We start from the raw sequence: 27,130 nt of genomic DNA, 5'->3' as shown, positions 1-27,130 counted from the left end.
ATGAACCTAATTACTTTGAGACTTTGAACTTGAACTCCATAACCAAATGCAGAGAAGCCTGGTCCTTCTGGCTTCCTGGTAAAGCACAGCCTCAGGAGGGCAATTGTAGGGACAGTTCAGCTCAAACAGATGCTCAGCTCTGGAACTGGCTGGCTGGGACTGGAAGTTACGGCAGCCTGGGGGTCATGACTACCAACGCCACAGCATTTTCAAGCTTTTCACACCATTGGCTCAAAGTCCAGACCTTGGCTGCTGGCCCCATCCCTGGGCTACTCTTTTTCTCTCTTGCCCTACTTGACCCACATCTACTTCAGCTTTAGCCTCAGCCGTGACATCAGAGCCTCACTCGAGCCCATTCTCCTTCCAGCTCAATCCACCCACATGGCCTCCGTGGCTCCCACTGCCCCAAACCACCATAGGATGAAGTATAGAGCCCAAATCTACCTTTATGTCCCTTACCTTCTCTCATTTATAATACAATTGAGTTCAAGTTTTCTTCCACATACATAAAGAACCACATGGACTATCTCCCAAAGTCCTTTTCCCACACAGATGACCCAAAGCAATGAAAGGAAGTGAATTTGAAAAGCAAGGCAGTGACACAGGCTGGTGAGCCCCAGAGAGCCCAGCTTCCAGGACGTTCTGCTCGCCGCTGTCTTCTCCCTAATTCAGGTTGACTTTTCATCTTCAGAGTCGTTTATTACTGTTAGCTGATTAGTCTTGAGGTTTTTGCCATAAACTACTGTAGAGTGATGTTTGAGTGTAACCTGGGGAATGGAGACACAAGAAGCTGAGGCCAAACACAAGCAAATGCAGAGGTCACAAGATGTCAGCTACATCACACCCAGCTTTCAGCAAGGGCTGAAGATTAGGTTAGCATGCACAGGATTTTTGTCCTATGCAAGGATAGAGAAACCCCATGGTTTTCCTACAAAGTGTTTTTAGCCTTAATATAATTTCCACTAGGTTAAGGTGACTGTAGTATTTTAGAGCAAAGGAACTTCAACATCAAACCTTTTCCTTTACAGGAAAAGAAATAAGATGCAGCACATGATCCCTCAGTAGTCTCTTCCTACAGGCTCAGCTTCATCCCACAGCCCAGGTTTCCTTAATGGAAAGATAGCTAACTTAAATATAACTGTGGCAAATCAGAGCCCACCCATTTATTTTTCAGTCCCAGTGAAGTACAGTGCACTTAAAGACATGGCTGTAAGAATGAAAGCACTTTTGGTGCTTAGGTCAAGGATGGCAAATAAATTTCATCTTGCAGGCCAGTCCGTCAATTGCTAGTTGATCCTGGAAAAGGATATCGAGAATGAGGCCAGGTCCCATGGAGATGTGTGCTGAAGAGGGGTGTGGAGGGGCCACTCAATGATCCAGACCAAGGAACCTTCCTAGGTTTGCAGGAGGGTTGACCAGAAGCTTTTCTTAGCTCCTATTCTTTGCCTATCCTTTGAATGACCAAGATAGGCATGGTCTCCAAGGGGAGGAGTTGAAATGGGCAATATCCAAACAGCTACTACTCTGCCTCATGATTACCTGCCTTTACATGTAATCAGTTCCTCTTGGTTCGGAAATAAAGTAGTTACAATGCAGGATGGTATCCTACTGGGCATGTTCCCAGCCCAACATACTAGAGATGGTAAATACAGAGAAGGCTTTACATTACATCTTACAGGTAGTGACAACATTGTTCCATTCATCTCTAAAAAGCCTTCCAGTAAACCCTTCTGGAGATTAAATGAAGAGAAAAATGTAAAGGCTACTACTTGAGGCTGATAAGGGTGCAATGAAACTGGTTCTCCAATATATTAACGATAGATATATAAATTTGTGTAAACCTTTTACTTCTACTTAGTGGCATGGATTAAAGACCATTTAAAAAAAATAACCTTTCACACAATATTTCCAGTAATGGAGCTATACTAAGGTATAAACCAAAATATTGTGAAACATTTTACTCGCATGTGCTTTCATCACAAAATTATGTCTGTTACTGAAAAATTGGAAACAACTTAAATGCCAAACAGTCACTTGTAGTTAAATATATCTATAAGAAAAACTACACCATGTAATGACATGGGTTTAAAAGCCGGATAGAAACGACATCACTGATAAAATTTTAACTATAAAAATATACATAAAAGAATAACTAGTCTGGAAATAGATACTTGAAACTGCTACATTTGGAACCATATTATGGTTTTGTTACTTTTATAATGGAAAACATTTACCAAAGAGGAAAAATCTAAAATGGGGAATTGAATCTGTATCTTCAGAGGTTTTAGAAATATAATAGGGTTTTCACTGCTAAGTATTACAAAAGAAAATAAGCAGTGTGGTGTGAAGAAATGCAGCCTGCAGTCTGCCATGGTTTACAGTGTGGGAAAAAAAGATCTAATTCCGCTGAACTGATGCATGAATGCTTCTCCGTAATTTTCCACTGACCACTAGAAAACTTGCCACCAATGCAGGAAATTCCATGATATTAAAATAGAAAACTCTTCCTAAAGTCATCTTCCCTAGTCCTTTCCTTCTAGGCAATGTAGAGGGATCAGGGATCAGTACACACACAAAAAAAATCCTGTTTTTTGTGCGAAAAGATTTTGGGATAACTAGGAACCCTGTCCAAAGTCCTGTTTCAGCTTCAGACTTCACCAAGCTCTAGTCCTTGGGGAAAACTAACATCTATTGAGAGTTTTTCTGTGCCCTATCTTGTGTACCTGCTTTAAATACACAGCAACTCTTGGAGTTAGGTATGGCAACTATTTCCACTTTATAGATGAGGGAACCAAAGCTAAGTGAGGTGCTTGAGTTAACACAGCAGTGAAGAAGCGGAGATGTCATGTGTCTAGTTTGGTCTAGTTCCAGAATCTTTGGCTTTCCTCCAAATGCCAGGCTGGCCCAGCACACTATGTCACCTTAACTCCAGAAGTTTCTCACATGATGATGTTCTGCCCCATCGTTGTTCAACTGGTCTCTCCTACAGACTGGACAAGGCAAGTCAATTTCCCCAATTGGACACAGTCCCTGCACCTAGCGTGGTGCCTAGTAAGATATTTATTGAATGCATCAACCCATATCTCCCTTTCTTTCTTTATTTCCACATGGGTCTGGAAAAGCACAGGACATAATAAGATGGGAGTGTCACCTCATTTGTACCCAGCAAGCTTTAGAGGTGTGGAACTTTAGTCTGGAATGCTCCTAGAGCAAATTATAAAAGCACAAATGAGAGAAAGAAAAGATAGTACTGCTTTGGGCCCAAGATTCTACCTGTCAATACTCAATGACAATATCTGCCTATCTTTGTGGTCCAGCTTTGTCCCCTAAGATCAAACACCCATCTGCCCTCCTACTAACCCATCCTAAGATCCCAAAGACCTTCCCATAGAATGAGCTTGACATTTGGGAGCTGTGGTTGGGCCTGAAATGCCAGTGGTAATGAGAAAGAGTGTGTCCCAGCAGCATCAGCTGCCTGTATGTGTGTGTGTGTGTGTGTGTGCAGCAGAGAAGAAAGAAACGTATAGCATGATAGGGACCCAAAGCCCTTAAATCAACAAAATCACAAGTGGAGGAAGCAGGGAAAGGTTTTTATGGTCTTAGCTGAGAGAGCTGTAGCAGCAACTGGGGAGCCCTCCGTTGCCCGTGGATGCCGCCCACTGCCATCTCCCTCCCACCCACTTTCCCCCACCGCCTCGGCGTTGGGGCCCCAGGTCACCTCCAGTCTTCCTGGGAATCCTTTGCCATGGAGTTGGGTGAGACCAAGTTGGGAAACATGGGCTTTCTCGGGAGCCCCACGGTCGTGGTCTTGATTCGGTTCAGCCTGTCCCGGGCCTGCTGGCATTTGCGTAGGCAGGGCCCGCACAGGTCCTTCTCGTCGACCAGATACAGGGTGTCCAGCCGCTTGATGGAATCGATGAACGCGTCCGACTCGTCCCCCTTGGGGAAGGGGTTCCGCTTCGTGTTGAGCTTTTTCAGCTTGGGGAGCTTGGCGATGCTCTGGGGGACGTGGCTGAGCAGGTTGTCGTTGAGCCCCACCTCGTGCAGCTCCTTCAGGGCCCCCAGGGTGGTGGGCACGCTGTCCAGGTGGTTCAGGCCCAGGTTGAGGGTGCGGATGTTCTTGAGCTGGTTCATCTCCACGGGCAGCCCGTTGCTGGTCAGCTTGTTGTTGCTGATGTTGAGGTAGAGCAGGGCGCCCATTTGCCCGATGGACTCGGGCAGCCGGTCGATGTAGTTGCTATGCAGGTCCAGCCAGCGCAGGTTCTGGAACTTGGAGATGGAGTCAGGGATCTTTCTGATCATGTTCCGGCTCAGGTCGAGCTCGTCCACGTCGTTGAGTCGCAGGATGCACTTGGGGAAGGTGGTGATTCCCATCTTGCTCAAGTCCAGGCGTTTCCTCCCGTCGAACGTGACTTTGATGCAGTTCTTGGCTACCTTTAGGGTGATCTTCTTGCCTCTGGGGCCTTTCCCTCCCTTGGCCATGTTTTTTTTTTAACGAGGACGTGTGCTGGAAGTGTGTGGTCTGGTCGTCCGGGGATCAGGTAGAGGAAAAGTCACATGAGGCTCCTGCGAAATCGACTCTGAGAACAGAAAAGAGATCTGGTTAGGGGAGGACGTCAGGCACCTGCTTACCCCCAGATCGTGATGCTTTGCTCTCTGATGGTTTAAAAGGAGAGAAAGAGGATCGTGGAGAGAAAGTAGACAGAGCATCAGCAGAATCCATGGCCGAAGATCTTCAGCGACTTGCATGCCTTCTCCAGACCTCAGTTTTCCCAGGTGTGAAAAAGTGCAGGGTGGCCCCGGGGGATTTCCCTGCCTTTAGGAACGTCCTCCCACCCCGACCCCGTTATCCTGTACTTTCGCATATGTCTCTCCCAGGAGCACGTCTGCATGTGTATGTGTGTGTGTGCGTGTGTGAATATCTACCACTCCCCAGGCTCCCACGTAAATCTAGTTTTCCTTTGGAGTTATCTTGTAAGTTCCTCAGGTTGTTGCTGCTAAGTTCCCAGCAGCAATATAACCTTGGATATGAGGGAGTAAGGTGGGAGTTGGGGATGACTTATTACATAGCCCCCTTCCCCTTCTGGGTCCAGGGGAACTCGGCAGCCTACTATACCTAGAGTGTGAGAGGAAGGAGGATGATCAGGTAGGATGCTTAATATGTGCTGAGGCTGTACTCAGCAGCATCTCCTCCACATTTCACGAGCATAGGGGGAACCTGGGTACAATGCAGCAGAGCTCAGACAGAGGATGAAGCCTTTCTGTACCTCCTGATCTTACCTTCTCCACACTGAAATTCAAGGGTAGACCCATCTGCACCAATGGATGTGCCGATGCTTCTGACTCCTACTACGGAGAAGCAGCATGTGGAGGGAATTGGGTAGATTATGGCCTCAGGATATCTGACTCAGAAGCCCAGCTCTGGCACTAACGATTTTCTTAAATTTTCAGTGCCTCAGTTACTGGAGCTGTGAAAACAGTCCCTGCCTCACCTCCACCCCACCTTCTTAGGCAGTATAGATGGTGTCTATCATCTAATATTGCAAAGCAAATTATAACAGTGCTGGACACAAAGTAAAATCTCAATTAATGCTAGCTATTAAATATTATCAGAAACTTTTCATATATTGTTTCTAGTCTATCCATCCATCAGAGTCCACAGCATTACCCCCATTTTACATAGAAGGGAGACTGAACTGCAGAGAGGAAGAATATTAAAATAAACACTGCCTCAGTGACCCATGGGATAAAACTAAAAGTTCTAACATATGTGCCATCTGAGTCTCAGAAGGAGAGGAAGAAACATTGTGGTACACACAAAAAAAATTTGGCTGAAAACTTGCAAAAGTAGGGGAAAGATAAAATTGTAGATGCAAAAGCTCAGCAAACTCCAAATAAGATAGACTAAATGAAATCCACACCTTGACATATCATAATCAAAATTATAGGAAACAATCCTGAAATCCTGCCAGAGGTAAAATAAGACACGATGCAAGGGGGACCACAGTGCCAGTGGGGACAGGTTTCTTATCAGAATCCATCAAGGACAGAGGGTACTGGAAAAACATTTTTTAAAAGTGTTGAAGAAAAGAACTGTCAACCCAGACAGTGAAACTGTCCTTCATGAATGAAGGCAAACTAAAGGCATTCTCAGATTAATGAAAACTTAAAGACGTTGCCACCAGATGAACTGTAGTAAAAGAAATGCCAAAGGAGGTTCTTCGGATGTAAAGGAAATACAAAAAAACTTGGAACTTTGGGAAGAAAGGAAGAGTGAAGAAATGATAAATATCTGAGTAAATATAATGCAATAGACTATTTCTCCACTCTTAAGTTCTTTAAAATATGCATGATAGTTAAAAGCAAAAATTACACCACCGTCTGATGTCAGTATATGTAGATGTAATACATACGACATCTGCTGCATGAAGGAGGAAGTTAATGGGATCTATATGGTAGCAAGGCTTTTAATACTTCTTGAAGCTGTAAAATATTAATTCTAAGTAGACTGCGAAAAGTTAAGTATGTATATTTTAATCCGCAAAGCAACTGCTATAAAAATAGACAAGGGAGATATGGGGAAAAAATGAAATAGATGTACGGAACAGTAAAAAAATTCAAATAGTCCAAAAAGAGGTAGAAGAAGGAAAACCAACGGAACAAGCAATTGTTAAAATGTAGACTTTAATCCAAGCATATCAATACTTATATTAAATGAAAATGACCCGAAGACACCAATTAAGAGACATAAATTATCAGAATGGATAAAAAAGAGAAAAGACCCAATTATATGCTATCTATAAGAAATTCACTTTAAATAAACATAAATAAAGTAAAGGGATGGAAAAAGTCATATCATGCAAATACTAATCAAAAGAAGGCTGGAGTGACTATATTAATATCAGAAAATATATATTTCAAATGAGGAAAGTTTAGCTGAGGTAAAGAAGTATATTATACAATATTAAAGAGGACATTTTATCAACCAAATGTAAAGATCCTAAAGGTGTATGTACTTAAATACCTACCAATAGACCTTTTATATAAATGAAGCAAAAACTGATAAAACTGAATGAAGCAATGGACAAACCTACAATAAAGTTGTAGAGATCAATACTCCTTTCTCGGTAATGAATAGATCAAGTAGAAAGTCAGCATCAAAAGAACAGAAGATTCTACCCACTAGATGCTAGTAGCACTGCCCTAGTTGTGGGAACCAAAAATGTGTCTAGACATTTTCACATATTTACTGGGAACTAAAATTGCCCTCAGGAGAGAACCTGAAAGAATTGAAAATGATCATCAACAAACCGGATGAAATTGATATTTAGAAAACCCTTTACCCAGAAACAGTATAATTCACATCCTTTTCAACCACACATCGAACATGCTCAGACTATATCATGTAACAAACCTTAATTTTTTTTTAAATCAAAATCATGCAAAGAATGTTTTCTGAAATTAAATGAGAAATCAACAACAGAAAGATGACTGGATAATCTCCAAATTGTTAGAAATTAAACAGCACACTTTTAAATAATCCATGAGCAGAGACGTCTCAAGGAAAATTAGAAAATATTTTGTATTAAACAAAACTGAAAATACAATAAACCCAAATTTGTGGTATCTAACTAAAGCAGTGATAATGGAGAAACTGAAAGCCTTAAATTCTCACTTTGGAAAGGAAGAAGGGTCTCAAATCTAAACTTCCATCTTAAGAAACTAGTAAAAGAAGAGCTAAATGCACTTAAACTATGCACAAGGAAGAAATAATAAAGATAAAAGCAAAAATCAATAAAATTGAAAACAGAAAGACAATGGAGAAAATCGATGAAACTAAAAGCTGGTTCTTTGAAAGATGAATAAAATTCATAAATCTCCAGGCAGATTAACAATGACAAAAGAGAAGACACAAATTATGAATATAGGAATGAGAGAGAGGCTGTCACTGAAGAACCCACATACATTAAAGATATGATAGGGGAATAAATACTAGGAACAAATCTAGGTACATACTTAGATGAAATCAAACACAAATTAGCAAAACTTATTCATGAAGAAATAGATGACACAGATAGACATAACAGACTGAATTTCTAGTTGAAATCCTTTCAAAAAAAAAAACTCAATCCCAGATGGTTTAATTAGCAAATTCTACCAGACATTTAATGCCACATCATCTCTTCCAGAAAATAGATGAGGAAACAATTTCCTGAGGTCAGACTTACCCTGATGCTAAAACCAATCAAAGACACTAAAAAGAAAAACAATTACACATCAATATCCCTCATGAACACAGACTCAAAAATCTTCAACAGATATTGACAAGTTGAATAAAGCAATTTATAAAAAGAATAATACATGATAACAAGGTGGAATGTATGCTGGGAATTTAAGACTGATTCAATATTTGGAAACTGGTAAATGTAATATACCACATTAACAGATTTAAAAGAAGAAAACATGATCATCTCAATTGATGCAGGAAAAACAGTTGATAAAATTGGGCATCCATTGATGATAGCAACTCTCAGCAAACCAGTAACCAGAGGGCACGTCTTAATATGAGAAATTACATCTACAAACCAAACACCTATAGTTAATTTCATAAATGCTGAAAGACTGAATGTTTGCACCCTAAGTTCCAGAACAAGGCAAGGAGGTAAACTCTCACTATACCTATTCAATATCATATTGGAAATTCTAGCCTGTGCAATAAGGCAAGAAAAAGAAATAAAATGCATACTGACAGGAAAGAACAAAATAAAACTGTGCCTATTTACAGATCTGATTGTTCATATAGAGAATCACACAAAATTTACCAAAACACTCTTAGGACTAATAAGTGAGTTAACAAGGTCACAGGATACAAAACTCCATATAGTATTTCTGTATGCTACCAATGAATAATTTGAAACCCAAGTTTAAAAAATAATAATGCTCCAAAGCACAAGGGAAATATGTATAAGTTTAATGAAAAAAAAATGTGCAGGATTTCTGTGATCAGCATCACAAACCACTGATGAAAGAAAACCACTGGGCTAAAGAAAAGGAGAAACATAGCATATCATGAGTTGGAAGACTCAATAGAGTTAAGATTTCAATCCTCCCCAAATAGATCCAAAGTTAGCACTCTCAAAATTCCAGCAGAATTATTTATATATATGAAGAAAAAAACAATCTAAAATTTATACTGAAAAGAAAAGGAACTAGAAGTCTAACACATTTTTTAAAAAGAAGATTAATGTTGGATGAATCACAATATCTGATTTTAAAGATATTGGTGAAGGGATAAGCATGCAGATCAATGGAACAGAACATAGCATCCAAAAATAGACTCACATGAACATGCTTAATATGGCCAGTTGATTTTTGACAAAAGTTCAAAGGCATTTCAATGAAGAAATGATAATCTTTCCAACAAATAGTGTTGGTACAATTGGTTACCTATAAGCAAAACTATTGACCATCAACTGAAACCTTATAAGAATTAAGCCTAAATGGATCAAGGATCTGTATATGGAATGTAAAACTATAAAATTTTACAGGAAAACAGGAGAAAATATTCATGACCTTGAGTTAGGCAAAAAGATAATGCAAACAAGAAAATATGATACATTGGACTTCACTGAAATTAAAAACTCTTGATTTGTAGAAAACAAAAACTGTTACGAGAATGAACAGACAAGTTACAGACTGGAAGAAAATTTTTGCAAATCACATATTCAATAAAGGACTAGTGTCCAGAACACATAAGACTCATTAGTAAGGACGTAGAAGATATATGGATGGCAAATAAACCCACAAGTTGCTCAACATCGTTAGCCATGGGGAAAATGCAAATTAAAGTCACTAAGTGCCTATTAAAATTAAAATTAAAACAAAATTTGTCAGTACAAAGCAATTGTGAGGATGTGGAGCAACTGGACTGCAAGGTGGCGTGGTCACTCTTAATAACAGCTTGTGAATTTGTTATAAAATTAACCATAGACGTAGCATATGATCCAGAATTCTCCCAACTGGATATTTACCCTGGAAAGATGAAAACTTATGTTCAAACTTGTGTTTACAGCTTCTCTATTAATAATTTCCAAAAATGGAATCAAGTGTCATTCAACGGTGGATGAATAAAGAAATTGCAGTATACCCTTACAACAGAATGCTAGCCAGCATAGAAAGGACAGAGCTATGGATACACGCAACAATTTGGATGAATCTCAAAAGCATTTTGTTGAGAAAAAGAAGGCAATCTCAAATTGTCATGAAGAATGATTCCATTTAAATACATTCTGGACAAGAAACAGGGTGGTAAATGCCAGCGATTAGGGGTGGGGTCAAATTTTGACTACAAACCTCATGAGTGAGTGAGGTTTGGGGTGATTGTAGTGGTGGTTGCATGAATCTATGCCTATGTTAAATCTCAGAGAACTGAATGCAGAAAAGTGATTTTACTGTAAATAATTTTAGAAAGTCTTAAAAATAGTTAGGATTCCATATTCTATTTCTGTCATTTCTTGCCATGGCTGTTTGTTCAACTCAACCTGGAAATGTGTGACTTTTTATGCCTCCCACAAGCTTGTTCCTTCCCTTAAAAGGCATTCAAACGTGTACCATCTGGGCACTGCTGTGGTGCAGTTAAATATATGCATATATAGCACATGTCTGCACAGGGAGGAAGTTGTAGACACTGCAGGGAACCGCTATTCACAAGGGGAGATAAACTGTTCCGTTGCACTGGAGTTAAATTCTTAATTAAGAAAAGATGGTCTGAGAACAAGGCAGCCTGTATTCTGATCTTATGTTTAGCGATGTCTTCTCCCTATGGTTCAGTTGCCAAGTTTAGTAAATAAAGATGTAGGGTGTACACTTAAATCGGAACTTCAGATAAACATTGGGTAGTTTTTAGCATACATATGTCCCAGATATTGCATGGTCTTGTGTTTTATTTCACCCTATCTAATAGGCCTGAACATATAGCAAAGTGTCTCATGTCCATGATCCATATCAGCCTTCTGGGACGTATCTAAGTCTTGTACATCCATGTTTTCATTCATATCTGTTCGCTCATTGAATAAGTCCATCGACTGTTCATTTTACACCAGACTGTGCTACACACAGGTAGCCATACACCAGTCCCCAAGCTCAGGGAGAAAAATTCTAGAATGTCACTGATTCTGGCCACCAGGTTCCTTTAAGAGTGCCCAAAACCTTGGGTTGTTTTTGCTGTTTCTTGTATTTAAGATAAGTCAGGGATACCAAACACACCAAAGCATGGGTCAGAGGTGCCCTGGGTGGGCAGGGGTACTTCCAATACAGTGGAGAGCTGTTGGGTTGTGTCTAGCTGAGCCTGCCCCCCACAACCTAAGCTTACAGTGATAAGGAGCCCTCCCACCTCTGATTAATGATGGTGAGGAAGCAGCATGGAGCTGTCTACCAAGTACTGTTCCATTCAGGAGCTTTTCTCCAACAGGGCCTCTGGCTCTGAGCCTGCTCATTAAAAACCTGCAAGGCAGAGCTGGTGGCTGACTGGGATGCTGAACTGCACCTCCTCCCCAGTGGGCTGGTCCCAGACACCCCAAGGCCAGGTGGAGCAAAATGAGGCCCCTCCCCTCATGCTTCGTCTCAGGGCCACTCTAGCCTGGGCTGACCTCTTGCTGTTGATTGCTGGAGGCAGGGCGTGTCATGGGGCCAGGGTCTGTCTGGTTCCGCTAAGCTACTGAGAACCTGTAGAGGCAGGCCAGTGCCAGGACCCCTGTCTCAGAGGTACTGAAAACCAGAACAGCCCTTTGCTTGCTCATCTCTATGGCCAGGAGTCTTCCCAGGCCTGCCTACTGAATAGGACACTAGTGTTGGCGAAGTGTGAAAAAGATGATCTTTTCACACCATGAAAACTGATTAGGTATCTTGTTATTATCAAGCAGGGGAGGCTGAAAATTATAGAGAAAGATTACATAGAAGGATGGATGGGTGGGTGGATGGATGGATGGATGGATGGATGGATGGATGGATGGATGGATGGATGGATAGGTAGATAATGATAAATTAGATAGGTAGATATAGATGGTGAAAGGATTGATTGGATAGAAATAGCGAGAAGAAAAGATGGATAGATGGATAATCAATTCCATTTCATATGAACAACTTAGAAACCCAAATATGAGAGGTTTCTAAATCTAATGTGTCTTCTCCTCTGGTACAATTGGTTGTTGCTTTTTTTATATTTTTGCATGGACAGGCACCAGGAATTGAACTCAGGTCTCCAGCATGACAGGCGAGAACTCTGCCTGCTGAGCCACCGTGGCCCACCCTACAATTGGTTTTTTTTTTTTTTTTTTTTTTTTTAAAGGAAAGACAGAGAGAAGGAAGGAAGGATAGAAGGAAGGAAGGAAGGAAGAAAGGGAAACATTTTTAAACATTTTCTTGTTTTATTGTATTCTGTTTCTCCGTTTTTGTTACATGGGCTGGGGCCGGGAATCGAACCGAGGTCCTCCGGCATAGCAGGCAAGCACTTTGCCCGCTGAGCCACCGCGGCCCGCCCACAATTGGTTTTTATACTTTGAAAACCTGGACCAGTTAGTTAGACTTTTATTTCTAATTAATTTTTCTAGCTAGTCATTGTGAATCAAACAGCCTGATGGCGCACCCCATGGATATCTAAATTAAAAATATAATGGCAACCTATCAAAATATGTGTGAGCATTTTCCCATTCTAAGATCATAACTATCACCATGATCATTGAATTTATCTGCTGCTTCACATTCATGTGTCTTTAACTACATTTGTAAACAAGGCTGGCTTGGCTTTATCTCTGAAGATCTGATATCTGCACATATTGCCAACACAATCTCACAAGAATTATTGCACTTTTATTGCGATACGGGACAGGTGCACCGTAGAACTGAAACCCCAAAGATGCTGTCAATTCACAGCCAGTGTTCAGAAGCCAACGTCATGCTGTGTGGTTAAGAAACATCTTTTGGGTGGTGCGACTGTGGCTCAGTGGCAGAATTCTCGCCCGCCATGCCGGAGACCTGGGTTCGATTCCCAGAGCCTGCCCATGTGAAAAAAAAGAGAGAGAGAGAGAAATGTCTTTCGCGTGTGAACCTGCTCTTAAGAGAAAATAAAGGTACTCCCTTCCACAAATTCACCCATTCAAAAGTGATTTCATTTCTCACTCGCTCAACGCAAGACCCATCGTCTGGGCGTGTCACCATGTCCCATGTGGTGTCAAATGCCTCTACTCTGTGCCCTCCACCCTCCCCAGGACAGGGCTGCTTGTTGCAATGCGAGGAGGAGCTGTATATTCACATGCTAAGTGAAGTGGGGACCGGTGACGTGGGTTCCAGCTCTCTAGTGTGTGTATCTGCAAACTCTGGCCAAGCCTCCAAAAGTAGCACTAATTCTGGACTCAGGTGTAGCCCGTAAGGGGAGGTGGAAGAAAATATTGCTACTTCTCCAACACATCCTCTGGGTGTTACTTACTTTATGGTACCACCTGAATTAGGGAAGAGCTTTAATTTTTTCCATTAACTGCCCCCAATTGTGTTACATTGAGCTCCCCTTCCCTATGGGCAGGAGAAGAGATTGCCAGGAAAGGGAAACATCAGAGGCAGAAAGATAACTGGGCAACCCACCACGATAGCTCCACAGAGCTCTTGGAAATGTTGATGGGGAATCAGTGGGCCGAAGAGGTTTGCAGAGAGCAGGGACTGGGGTCTGACAGGGACTCCACAGTTTGGGGGTTCTCGACACCTATTTTGGAAATGCTACCAGATGTTAAGAACTGTCATTTGCACTGCTGATATGTACAGAAGAAACGGTTGCGTGCATGCGGCTGGGCTCTTCCCAGGCAACTGTGCAAAACGCCAACCCTATTTTTAGGTTATGGAGACTGTGGTCCGGAGAAGTCACGTGCCTTCCACCAGGACACATGGACAGTAAAGAGCAGGTCACCTGGAGACTAGGCGTGAACGAGGCCAAAACCTTCCCACCACACAACACTGCCTCCCTCCGCTCCTCGGCTGCGGCCTTTACTCCAGGTGTCGCTCAAGTGGAAGATGGCATTCTAGAATCCTGGTTTTCCTGGGCCGAGAGCCATGCCCACCTAGGCAACAGGAAATACGGGGCCGCGGTCACACCTGCCTCCCCACATCCCCAGGAAGGCACGTCGCCATTTGGGTCCCTCATGGACCTTCTGATGCTGGACTCAAGGAGCGTCATGGAGTCTCCAGACTTGGGTTGAGCAGACAGTCACTCAAGTCCATTTTAATCTGGCCTGAGTGAGCCTGGGAATGGGGTGGCAACCCCCCCCCCGCCCCCTCAGGCTTCTTAGAGGGGAATGGAGTCCATCCCCATGAGGCAGCTGGCCAACTCAATGGGGACCGAGGAGAAGGAGCAGCCGTCTCTAGCCAAAATCCCCACAGCAGTCAGTAAGTAGTGCAGGTGTCCTACCCACCTGAGTTAGACCTGCCGAGGGACCACATGCAAACCAGGCTCCCCAAAGAACCCAGTTCACCGTGGCTCATGCCACTGCCCAGGGATCCACCTGCAGGCTGCCCATTTTCACTGATAGATATATATATGTGTGTGTGTACATCAAAGGTTATATGAGTAGTATGAATTTTAATGGTATTTTAATAGCATTAATGGAGTCATTTAACTGGAAGAGCTTGATTGTGTGTGCGTGTGAGGGAGGGAGAGAGAGCAGTTTAAGTGATACGAGCCACATCCATTTAGTAAGTGTGGACCCCCAAGTGGGCGGGGGTGGAGACGGGGATTGTCGCTCAGTCCATCCGCTGTCCCCTTGGTGTGAGCTTTTTGTAAACCAAGTGTGTAAAGTCTTGTGAGTGTGAGTTGAGAGTGTAAGGACACAGCCTTTTTATCCCGCATGACCTGGAAGGTGCTGGCAGCTGTGATGCCTCCGAGGGGCCGTGTGCAGCCTGCTGGGAGTGTGAATTTGAACGTGTGAGCACACTTTGAAATCTAACCCCATGTAAGATACACCTCCACTGTTCCACATGCTTTCACCCCATGTCCTCTCCATCACCGGCTACCTCCTGTTTGCCACTTTGTTCAGTCCCCACGACCATCCTCTGAGGTTGGTGCCTCTCTCCCACTGTATAAGCCGATGCTCAGAGAGGTTGTGTGGGTTGTCCAGGACCACACAGCAGCCTCATGCCAGAGCTTCCAGAGTGGAGGCTTTTCCCATTATGTCTTTGCTCCCTCTCCCATGTCTGTAAAGGAGCAGATGGAGTTGTTTGTATTGAAATGATCAGTTGGCTTCATGGGCAATTATCTGGTTAATTTGATCAGTGCCGCTCTGAGTATCTTACTGGGTGGGGTTTAACCCATTCATAGCTTTGTCTGCCCCTAACATTAGTTACTTCTGTGTCCTTAGCACCAGCGTGGCTGCACACGTGGGCTGCCTGGGAAACTGTTGTCTGCAAACCCATCCCTCTTCCCCTTGTGGATAATAAGAAGTCAACTTTTATTTGGAGCAAAAGTTCCCAGGGGGTCGCATGGCCCAATAACAAAAGATTATGATTTCTTATTGGTTTAACGGCATCCATTTTGTAATTCGGAATGCGCTCTGTTTTAATTGGATTGGTTAAAGGAACAAAGGGGAATAGGTGCCTTGCAATTAAAATAAAATAGTAAGATTATTAGTTTGAAGAACAGACTAGAAGGCCTTGTTCATCAGCCAGCACATTCCAAACACACACGCCAACCTCAGCCCTCAGCGAAAGCAGGAGAACGGAAGTCCGTCAGGGCCCTTTAAACCTCGAGGGTGAGTGCTCGCTCCATTTCAACAACCATGTTTTAAGCACCGCTATTGCAGACAGACAGATTTCCTTCTCCTCTCTCAGCCACTCCTTCTTTCTGCGGAGGAGGGAGCCGAGGCTCTGGGGAGCCGCTTGCAAGGAGAGCGCACAGGAGTTTTAGAGTGAGGGGGTTTGACTCCTACCTCCCCTTTCACCGTCTGAGTGGCCCTGGGCAGTCCTCTGGCCCTCCGTGAGCCTCAGTTTCCTCTGAGTGGGGATGACAGAGCAGCTGCTTCTAGAGGGTGGAGTGGGGGAGGCCGTGGGAGCCTGGGCTGGGAACGGGATGGAGCCGAGACTCCAGGATTATCAACTAGGTAGAAACCCAGGGCAGACTTAATGTGTCTGCAGTGACAGCCCGGTGTCCTGAGGGGACATCCCTGTCCCCAGCTGCAGACTTTGGATGACTTTATCCTGGGGAGCAGGGAGACACCTAGCTCTTGGGGGCACATGGCATCCCCGAGGTGTGGGGCGACCCTGCAGGCAGCAGGCAGGCATCCTCCCCATGTGGCTGGTGGGGTCCGCAATCCTTCTGTCCTTCTGCGCCCGGTGCCCTCAGACCCTGCGGACAACCTGGGGGGCGGGGGGTGAACCCCGAGGGCAGAAGGAGAGCGCCCCGCAAGGCTCGAGCTTCTGGGCGCCGGACCCCATACATCCAGCCCGCTGAGTGGGGGCATGAAGGCAGTGGAAATAGAATGCGTGTTGACCAGGCTGGGTTAGAGGGTGCCTTTGACATGATTTCTGGGGCCACAGCCAAGCCACTCACTCCTCTTCTCTGTCTGCACTCGTCTCACTCATCTACACTCCCTGTGCTGGTGATTTCACCTAGTCTCTTTGCTCTAAGTACCATCTTCACAATAACATGCCTCACCTTTGGTTTCTAGCCTAGACTTCTGTGTAGCCCACGCCCGCATCTGGTAGTATCTCCAGCTCAGCGTGGCTGAGTGAGCTCCCCATCAGCTGGCTCTCGGGGGGAGCTGGCAGCAGTGGCAGCCTGTAGCTTTCAGCCCCCAATCCGTACAGCCCGACTGGACAGCTCCTTTTCTCTCACACTCCATGCCCAAACCTTCGGGAGAGCCTGTAGGGTCTGCCCTCGCAATATACTGGGACCCAACCATGTTTCCCTGCCCAGGGGCCCCTTTGGCGGAGTCACCCTTGCTTCTCTCGCGATGTTGGGTGGCCTCCTGCTTGACTGTCCATCCCCTGAGTCTGCCCCCCATGGAGCCTCTTTCCCACACAGCTCCAACCAGCCCCATTTCACTCAAGGAGAGGCCAGGGGCTTTGGGTGGCCCCCAGGGCCTGTCGTGTGACCTCTGTCCGTGTCTCCCTTCTCCCCCACCTTCCCTCCACACCAGCCCCCCTTCCCCAGTGGCTCCTCTAACCCCTGCTCTTCCTTGACACCTTGCCCTTTCTGCTTCCTTCTTCTGGAAGATTCATCCCTCAGCCATACTCCCCACTGACCTGCTCCCCTTCTCCCAGGTTATCCCTGAGTCTTGCTCGCTTTCTCCCTCTGGCCTCCCCTGGCCTTCCAGTGACTAATGCAAACTCAACCCCACATCGCTGCCTCCTCACCCTGCACCCCTTCTCCTCTCTAGCAGTTACTGGCAGTGCCTATGTCACGGCACTTACATCCATGACATGTTTTAAACTTTAATCATTTGTTACACTTACTGTTTTAAAACTTCTTATTTTGAAGAACTTTCAAACTTACGAGACAGTTATAAAAATAATACAAATCCAACAGAGAGAACTCCAATCTGTCCCTATCCCCCACCCCGATCCCAGATTCACCAGTATTAACATTTTGCTACATTTGCTCTATCATTCTATCTATCTATCCATTTGTCTGTCTCTCTATCAATGCATTTTCTGAACACTTGAGTATAGGCTATAACACCATGTTCCTTGAACACTTAATGCTGCCATGTGCATTTCCCAAGAACAAGGATATTCACTTATGTTATCATATGTGCAGTTTTCAAGTTTAAGAAATTTAATGTTGCTATAAACTGCACAGTCTGCATTCCAGTTTTTCCATATGCTCAGTAATGTCCTTTTGAACCTTTCCTCTGCCTTATTGGATCCCTTCCAGGATCATTATTACCCTGAATTTTCATTGCCCCTTTTTGTTGCTCTTATTTTTCTTTTTATCTTTTTGGTTACTAGCAAGCACCTATATATAACATAAACTGTTTCATCTCAGCTGCTCCCAAGCATGCCGTTCAGTGGAATGGATCACACTCAATGTAGTGCTACCAGCACCACTATCCATTACTACAGTTTTGCCACCACCCCAAATAGAAACCCTACACCCATTATGCATTTACTACCCATTCCCCTCCGCTTCCAACCCTGGTGACCTGTGCCCTATGAGCTTAGGTATTCTCCAATATTTTCTTTATAGTTATCAATGGGCTTAAATGCCTAAACTTAGCATCCTGAATCTATAGCAGTCTTGTTTGCTTCGATGCTAACTTAACCTCAGTAGTGTATATATACTGTTGTTACATTTACTTTTGTTGCCTCCTCTCTCACCAGACTCTAAACTCTGCAAGCTCAGCACTTTGGGTGGATCTTGTCCAGTGCTGCATCCCACCCCTTAGTAAGCTGGGGGCTTACTATGGGTCACATAGTAAGCCCCCAGATGATATTTGTTAAATAAATGAATACTAGGTGCTTAACAAGGCCAGTTTGGTTCCCAGCTCTAGGTTTGCTCCGAAGTATCATAGCTTATAATCAGCTGCTGTGTAATCAACTCAACCCACTGCTTTTCCATCTACTTTTAAGGGAATTTCTAGAAAGGGTGAATAGTTTTTAAGGTAGGATTCCTTGGGGGAAATGCCTTGTCACTTGCACGTCAAATACCTATTGTCCCCCTAGTGTGCCCCCAGCCCTGGATAAAGTACTCTTGGGGATCTGAAGGCTTTCTTTCCACATTTCTGGAGGATGCACATAAGGGCGGGTGAATTGAGTGGCCACGACAGCAGTGTGTGAGAAGGTTGGGGTGGGGGTGCTTAGCATCACAAGTGAGGTTGGATTCATTGGATTAGGCCAAGGGGAGAAGGAAAAGCTTTCTAGAGGTAGAGACAGACAAAAGCCAAGGCAGATGGCTGGCCTGACGACCTGGGACAAAGATGGGAAAGGAGGCTGGAGAAGAAGGACCGGCACCCCTTCCAAGAATATCTCTTCAGGAGATAGGAACAAAACTTTTGGTACAAATATGGTTATGACAGTGCATATTAAATAGTAAAAACCAATGGAAACCTTCCAAATATCCAACAATAGACAATTGATTAAATAGTCGTGGTATAGTCATAGAATGAAGTTAATATTCAGCAGTAATCGATAAAAAAGATGTTTCCCCAAAATGACAAAAGGCAAAAAGTTGAAGATATAATGTTATGGGAAAAAAATTAAATGTGCATGTTATGCACTGAAAACCTGCTGTCAACCCCTGAGGACTCTTTCCCTGCTGCATTCCCACCACCTTTTAAGAAACATGACTGTGATATCAAAGTGACAGGCTTTTATGTGCAGTCTGAGGGGAGAAGGGATATTTATTGAAGCAGCACCTGAACTTCCTCTCCAGGACCCTCACCCAGAGGTGAAGGGCACTGGGGTGTCCATGGTCCAATTTTTAAATGGGTGCCTTAGGTTCAAGTGTGCAAAAGAATAGTTAGGGGCTTGTTGCTTGCATTCAAAGCCTTTCACAAAAGCTTTAATTTCTGATCCTTAATTTCTTCTGCAAAAACTTTTCCTAAATTCAGATTTCCCTTTCCTCCTTTAATCTTTACCAGGAATATCTGAAGTTTCTCCTGAAGCATTGAACACCCACAAATAAGAGAGGCCCCTGCACTGGTGATTTTGTGCAAATAAATGTGACCTTTGCTAGAAATGACCCAAACAGTGGCACTAGAAGGAGGCAGTGCATCGTTTAGGATAGAAACGCCGGTCAACATTTTCCAGATAGGCATAGTCACCTGCGGGCTCGTCCTTCATTCTGTTCCTTTGCACCCCATAGAAAGCAGGCGTGGCCCCAAGGGGCTGTGAGGCAAAGGGTGCTGAGTTCCATCCTTGCCTCTGTTCTGACATTCTTGAAGCACATATGTGTCTGGGCTCAGTTTACTGATCCGCAGAATGGGGAGAAGGTAATAAACCTCAGTTGCGTGAAGAGTAACTGAGGTTATGAGCGTATGTTAAGTGACTAGCCTTCTAAGAGTGGTAACTTTTTATTATAATTAGTAAGAGTGCAGTAGCTTCACTGTCCCACGCCATAGCTCCTTCCTCAGAGTGGGGGCCCCAGCACACACCTCACTGATCATTCATCCCAGACAAAGGATGCGGGGGAAAAAACTTTGCTGATTCCCAAATACAGTCTTTGCAACCTTTTAAACAATGAACAGATCTCCACGACTAATGATAAAGATAATAAAAGAATTGAAAAATAACAATCGCAACATCTCGGGGTGATTACGCCTTCATCCCCTCTTAGCCATTAGAGAGAGCTAAAAACAAATTTTATTTGAGTTGTCCCGCAGGTCAGATTAGATGTGAGTAAACATGACAGATACTGTTTTGTTTCTCGTGAAACTTCCATGGGGGGGGGGGGGGGGAGGGAGACAAAAACAAGATCATTTGCAGTTGGTGTAAATGCTCCGAAAAAAATAAAGCCAGATGATGTACTGGGAATGCCAGGGTCAGAGAGAGAGAATGTTGCGGGGAGAGGGGAGTGGCTAACTTAGATGGGGGCGGTTGGGGAAAACCCTTCTGAGAAGGTGCGATTTGAGCTGAGACGCAAATGCTGAAAGGATGCCCCAAGGGGGGATTTGGGCAAAGGCACCCCAGAAGAGAGCATGCCAGCCACCAATGCCCTAATGGCAGGGAGGGCTTGGGGTGTGTGAGAAAAGGAGGTGGCCTGGGGAGCCAGAGCCTGGAGAGTAAAGAGGAGGTCCAGGAGGGTGGGGTCAGAGAGTTGGCAGGACTGCGTGAGCTGGGGCAGATGACAAAACACGGATGTTTAGAAGGATTGCTCTAGCTTCTGGGAAGACAGTAGAGGTAGGGCGTGAGAGTAGATGAAGGATGGCATATTGCAAGGTATTCTAGGGAGTTGGAGGCAGAGGAACTGCAGATCCAGGCTCTGTGTGGGAGCAGAGCCAAGGGCACCCGCTTCTGGATTGTGCGTGGATCAGGCATAGGGAAAGCTCAAGGGCAGACCACCTTCCAGCAAGCCTTTACCTTTTCCCTGCATCATCCCTCTAGCTGAGCGCTGACTCTGCCTAGGCACTTTATGTGCTCTAGCTCCTTTATTCCATCCACCCCACTTTACAAGGGCAACTGACAGTCTGTCCCCTATCAGGGTCACCCTCCAGTGTGGCAGAGCCGACATCTACTCAGTTCCCTCCCTGTGGACTGAGCTGCCATTTGGCTTTCCCATCAAAGTCGGACTTTACAAGGTCCTGCAATAAATTTGGTTCTCTGGGCCAACAGGGAAGCTCCCGACTCATCATGTTCTCCGGACACTGGTGTGAGCTAGGCCAGATTCACCGGGGACCTGCCATCTCCATCCCAGGTCAAGCCCCATCTTGGTGGCTCATCCCTCACCTAAAGGAACCCCCACAATTGTTGTCAGACCCAGCTCTGATCCATTATCTGAGGCAGGCAGGGAGCTAGGAAATTGCACATTGGCAAGGAATGGAATTAACGATGGACTGAAAATTGGAGGTGACTTTTGCAGCAGAGCAGTAGCTGTCATGCCAATTTGAAGGAAAGCTGTGATTCTATTTTCCCTACAGATATTGGGGGACCTGGAAAAACTGCCCAGCTTAGGATCTCCCATCAGTCAACCGATATTGGGAGGCTAGAGCATAGAGTCACACTCTCACCAACTCAGCGTCACCAGCCTCGCAGCATCGACCAGCAGCGGGAGGGAAACCCTTGGTGCCCCCAAAAGAAGCTGTATCTCTAAGCAACAGGCACTAACAAACCCATCTCTAAAGACAGACTCCCTGCCCAGCTTCCTCCCTTCTCCCCGAGAGGCAGAGGCTAAAGCTCCAGAAGGCAGAAGTAATCACCCCAGCTTGGAGTTCAGTCGTAGCCCTGTCCCTTCCTAGCTTTGTAACTTGGTGCAAGTTTCTCACCTCTCCTGAGCTTACTTCATCAGCCGGAGCTGTCCTTCAGTGCTTGGTTCCTATACTATCCGCACGGTTCCCAAAGGCACTGAGAACCTACCACATGCAGACTCTGAGCAAAGCGGTGGCCCCGCAAGAGGCATCTTTCACACATCTGTATTCGATTCTTGCCTTCGGATTGTGTGTGGTCTATCTAGACCACACACGCTAGGCCTGGCATGTTGCAGACCTTAGCAGTCATTCTTAGAACCACTTGATGCTCTGATGTTTTTCTCCACTCGACATGTGGACTAACTGAGGCTCCGAGAGGCCGAGGAACACATCCAGAATCAGAAAGTCTCTAAGTAGTGGGCTTCCCTTTTCCCATGAGGCTTTTCATCTAGATAGAGACCCCGAAGCCTGTGTTCTAGCATGTTCCATGAAAGCCCTTTCTTTCAAGGACTAGCTCCAGTCCAGGGCTTAATCAATTGTTAGTGGGTTCCAGTGTTATAAAACCTATAGAAGGAGTTTGCATCCAGGCTACTGAGAAGATGACTGTACTATATACCTCAGTGCAGCTAGCAGGAACCAGGCAGGGCTCTGGTGAAGCTACTTTAACAGGCTCTGAGCTTCATAAGTAAACAGGTATTCACATTTTGGTTCCCTTAGAGGGAAAACTGGGCTCCAACTGCTCATGGGACAGCAAAAATTCCCCAGGTTATCCCCAAGACAGTCAGATAAGCTCCCCAAAGCCCCACTGGCTTGCACAGCCCATTCCCCAGCTCACTCCTGGGCTCAAGGCGTGCACTTAGCTAGCTGTCTTTCCTGGCTGGGACTCAGGGCCAGCTTCCCCCTCTCCTGAATAATGAGTTAGTTTGCGTCTGAGGTTTGTAAATAAAGCAGACTTGAAGAACTGACATTTCCAAAGTTGCTTACTCCAAGGAGGAGAGAAAAGGCAGAGTTTGAAACAGTTGTTTGGCAAAGTTAAAAGTGAATCAATAAAGGGGGGCCAACAGCACAGCAAAAACTTACCCTGTTAGTCCCAGTTCCTCCTCTTTGAATTGGGAAACTTTGTCACCAGGCAACAGGCAGCTTGGGGCCTTGAGTTAATTAGCATAACCTTGAGGCAAAAGGACAGAGGGCTGAGAGGGGCTCCAGAACACACCTCCCTCGGACCTAGCTTCCCATGTAAGGGGGTGGTCCACGGTGGTCTTGGAGCCCCCCAGATTCTTACAGTTGTTGAGCTTTTATTCCTGCAGTTCCTGAGAAGTATGGTGGGGAAGAATTTATAGTACTGGGACAGTGCCAGCTTTCATGGTAACTGCTCTGAAGTGGACTTTTTAAACAGAGGAGGAAAAGCCACATTTGCCCCCCTGAAGAGAAAAAGATCTTAAATCAGTAACATCCAGTCCATAAAATATCATTTGACTTCCTTGTAATTTGTCCAAATATTTGTTCATCTCTTTGTTTTTTGAGAGGGCCTTCTTTTATCTGTTTATTTCCTTGAATTTAATTATTTATTTGCAGTTTCCTCTTTGAGTCCTTTTTATACTATTTAATCAGAGGAACTGTATGTTCCTAAAATCATAAAATTCTGTAATTATTGTTTTCTCAGTTAACATAATGACATTTCATGCTGATATTTAGTTACTAAAATCCCCACTTTTTAATACAAACACAACACTGAACCTGTGCAATTTGCTTTCCTTATTTCCAATTTGGCACTGCCATGGATAAAGTTGCAATGAATACATTGAATACATTTGTACATCTGTAGTCCTTTTGTTCAGTTTTGTTTTGTCTCTTTAAATTGGACTCCCAGAAACTGAGAAAATTGGCAAAAGTTAAGTATCAAAATTACTATGAGAATAATACAATAACTGTAGAAAATGCATATATATAAGAAAAAATAGAAATATTCCAAATTGCACCATCCAGATATGAATTAGCAAATGAAATAAAACAAATAATTTGAAATTCAAAGTTAATTGAAACAGTAAAGGTTTTGGGGAAGTACAAAAAAAAAAAAAAAAACCAAAGTGAAATAATTTAAATCAAAAGGTAAAATTTACACAAATCATCAAATTCAAAATAGTGTGAAATATGAACAGTTTAAATGCATGAAACACCATCGCCGTTTTCTGTTTTTAATCTTCCCAAAAGTTAAATAATTTAATTTAGAAAACAAAGGAAATTAAATTAATTAGAAAATGAAGATACTTAGAAAAGTCAAGATCACCTGAAACCCCACTAGTTGGTGTATTATTTTACTAGAATATACATAAAAGTACATAATTTAGATTAGAAAATAAATAATGTAAAAATCATAAAACCCAGATAAGCACAAATAAAATCAATATTTTAAATAAGAAAACGCATACAAGAAGATAAGAATGAGTGCAGTTTCAAATGCAGATATGTCCATAAAACCTTAAAAAATGAAAACCACTCATAATTCCAGCACCTGCAGACAACTCTACATTGCACAGACTTTTAATACCTCTGCAACAACATTTTTATGGCATGGATATCCAATAATAATTTATTAAATTTCTTAATGCATATTTTTTTAGCCAAATGCCCCCCAAGTTACAATTTTAGTTAAAAATTTTAACCCAGGCAGGAGAAAGATTTTTGTGCTTGTTGCTTTGTGTTCATTTCTGGTCCCCCGCCCCCACCCCACAGAGGAAAGCACCTGTGGTCAAGTCCCTACACCTGGGTCAGGTCTGTTTCCACCAGGAGAACCCAGGAGAACTGGGTGAGGTGTTCATCGGTGCCCCTGTGTGCCAGGCTCTGGGGACAACGCACCACACACTCTCCAGCTTACAGGTTGCTCCTTGACCTGCCTCTAGTTCCTCATCTGCAAATGGAGCTACTAGCTATTTCCCTGGGTCTTTGTGAAAAATTACGTCTTAGGTGAAAAGCCTCTGCAATCTGTCAGGCAGTAGACAATTTAGGTAACATGGGGTCTAGAATTTTATGGAAAATTTCTGCATGTTAGTGAAATGAAGGCAGGAAGTTATTATTTAACTAAATATCTTGTTAATATGGGGGAACATCTCAGATCTGAAAGAATGTGCCATTCTCCTTAATGGATTTCTTTCGACCTGTAACTTGTATCTGAAAATTGGGAGTCCAAGTTAACCCGAATTTATTTCTGAGGAGAATAAATCTGGAGAGAGTATTGTAATCCCAGTACCAGACCCTTGACTTCCTTCACTGGAAAACTTTGCTTGAGCTACACACTGCTTCCAAATGCCACCCAGTAGAGGAAGATCACACCTCTGCCTTCTGTCCTGGGAGACCCACCTAGGTGAAATGCTATGTAAGGCGCCGGGCAGGGCAGAAGCTCACCATAGCCTGCAAAATAGCACAAATCCATGAGCAGACATATGTTCTCAGTGTGCCAGGACGAGTTCCCATCTCATCATGGTTTGTGTCTTCTGAAACCTCTTAGGCCAGAAACCAAAACCCCTACATCACTCATTAACCCATTTCATTGCAACCTCATAACTATTTTATGTATAGGAAACAGGAGAGTTGGGAGAGCCGAGGGGCTCTGGCAATGTGTCTGCTTCAGCTCAGGAGCCCAGATGCCCTGTAGGCCCTTCTTGGGTATCTGCGGGTTAATTTCCCAGGACTGAAGCACGAGCAGAGCCTCCCAGTCCCAGAGGTGAGGACAGGAATGGGCAGGGCCTTGAGTTCCCTTTCTGGGATGAAAGAATACTACCTTCAGCCACGTGTCCCTGGGCCGAGACCCTTTGGCTACTGAAGGCCCTTCAAAGGGTTGTCCTAACCAGCCTTCTAGGGAAGATCTGAAACCAGGGTGTACGCCTTCAGCTCATTCCAGGTAGAGCAGAGGTATTAGCAGGTGGTGTTGGTCTAGGGAAACAGAATCCAAAGCATGATGATGAAGCAAACCCAGGACACTGATTTTATGTCAAAGGAAGGAGGGAAGATGCCAAGGCCACCTGGAGCTGCATGTCATCATCTAAAGAGCTTTTTGAGGGTAGGAGGTGGGTGTAGATTTCATTCAGAATGAAGCAATATGGATAAAAATTGCAGCTCAAAATAAAGCACCTCCATCCATTCTGGCTGCAGCTCCATGAAGCTCTTACTTGGTGTATATTTCCATCTTTGGAGGACATCCAGCAGAGCATGGACACCTGCCCTGGGTGGGGGGTGTCCTCTGGGGCCCACCATGCTTGGCCACATTCAGTTCCAGCAGGGAGAACCCCCTTCCCCACCCCCTACCCCCACCCCCAATTCTCTGGCTTGGCTTGAGCTCTTCATTTCTTCTCAGTTAGATCCCAAGTTGCCCAGAGGCTGGACCTTGTCCTGTAACTCGGCGCAGATGCCGCAGCAGACCCTTTGGAGCTCCTCGCACTTGGCAAACTGGAGGGTAAACAGAGCATCTGATCTGCCTTGCAGGTTGTGCAATTATTTTCGGATCCCACAGAAAGGCATTGTCAGAGCCAGGCAGGTGTTGACCCTGAAGCAAGTCCCTGCTCTTGCCACCCCACTCTTCTTCCTCCCAGAGTAGACAAAAATCAACTGTTTCTTAAACAAGTATGAGCATGCATGACAAGCGTGCCTGTTGAGGGCGCTCCACGCCTGCACCTGCTCTGGCCTCTTCCAGACTGATCACATTTGCTCTTGCCGCATGCCTACATGATGGACAGCATCTGCCATGGTGCAGGAAGAGATCTATGCGGAGGACTAACGCCCCACCCATTGTCTTCCAGTCAAGAGGAGGCGGAAGTAGGATTTAGACCCCAGGTTTGCTGACGTCAAAGCCAGTGCCCTTTCCCACACTGTCCCACCCCACTCTCAGTGAGGGCTTTGTAGCGTCAAGAGCCATCTACACATCTTGTTTAATTACAAACCTGGACTCTAACGATGGAGCAAGGCAATTTACCAGCTTCTTAAAAAAATGTTTTAATGAATCATCAGATACTATATTAACCCGGACCATTTCAAGGGTTCTATAATTGCTTTCAGATTTATTATGTTTTAAAACATATGTATCTTTTTAAAGAATAGAACTCACTTTTGTTAGATGTCTGGGCCCTGCTGGTAATGTTGTCTTCATCAGACGGTGATGGAAATGATGGCTGTTCCCTGGAGCTCATAGCTGATGACGTGAGAACAGGGATGGTGAAATGCCTGTATAATCCACAAACCATTCTACCTGGTGGTAACAT

General features: G+C 44.3%; 2 protein-coding genes across 9 annotated transcripts in view; one reads left to right on the top strand and one right to left on the bottom strand.

The window, feature by feature from the left end:
* WDFY4 (WDFY family member 4) overlaps positions 1-27,130 on the top strand; it is a 281,815-nt gene that overhangs the window by 199,218 nt on the left and 55,467 nt on the right. The window contains exon 48 of one of the 6 annotated variants that reach the window (XM_077124657.1): positions 4,672-10,313. The exons of the other annotated variants lie outside the window; for them this stretch is intronic. Within the exon in view, the coding sequence (XP_076980772.1) occupies positions 4,672-4,822 (151 nt within the window). The 3' untranslated portion in view covers positions 4,823-10,313. Of the gene's footprint in view, positions 1-4,671; positions 10,314-27,130 lie in introns of those variants that run through there. 6 annotated transcript variants of the gene reach the window in all.
* On the bottom strand, positions 446-27,130 carry LRRC18 (leucine rich repeat containing 18). 3 transcript variants are annotated; one of them, XM_077124663.1, is made up of 4 exons: positions 26,977-27,130; positions 22,959-23,046; positions 3,719-4,580; positions 446-767 (listed from the first exon to the last, which is right to left on the bottom strand). In XM_077124663.1, the coding sequence occupies exons 3-4, from the start codon at positions 4,480-4,482 to the stop codon at positions 740-742; spliced, it is 792 nt and encodes a 263-aa protein (XP_076980778.1). In that variant the 5' UTR covers positions 4,483-4,580; positions 22,959-23,046; positions 26,977-27,130; the 3' UTR covers positions 446-739. The 3 variants fall into 3 exon arrangements, with proteins under 3 accessions (XP_076980778.1, XP_076980777.1, XP_076980779.1); XM_077124662.1 differs by lacking the exon at positions 22,959-23,046 and having other exon boundaries at positions 26,977-27,125; XM_077124664.1 differs by lacking the exons at positions 446-767; positions 22,959-23,046 and adding an exon at positions 3,174-3,204 and having other exon boundaries at positions 26,977-27,126.

This window comes from Tamandua tetradactyla, chromosome 13 (genome assembly GCF_023851605.1).
Source record: "Tamandua tetradactyla isolate mTamTet1 chromosome 13, mTamTet1.pri, whole genome shotgun sequence".
Classification (NCBI taxonomy): domain Eukaryota; kingdom Metazoa; phylum Chordata; class Mammalia; order Pilosa; family Myrmecophagidae; genus Tamandua; species Tamandua tetradactyla.
This window is presented reverse-complemented; position numbering and strand designations above follow the sequence as displayed.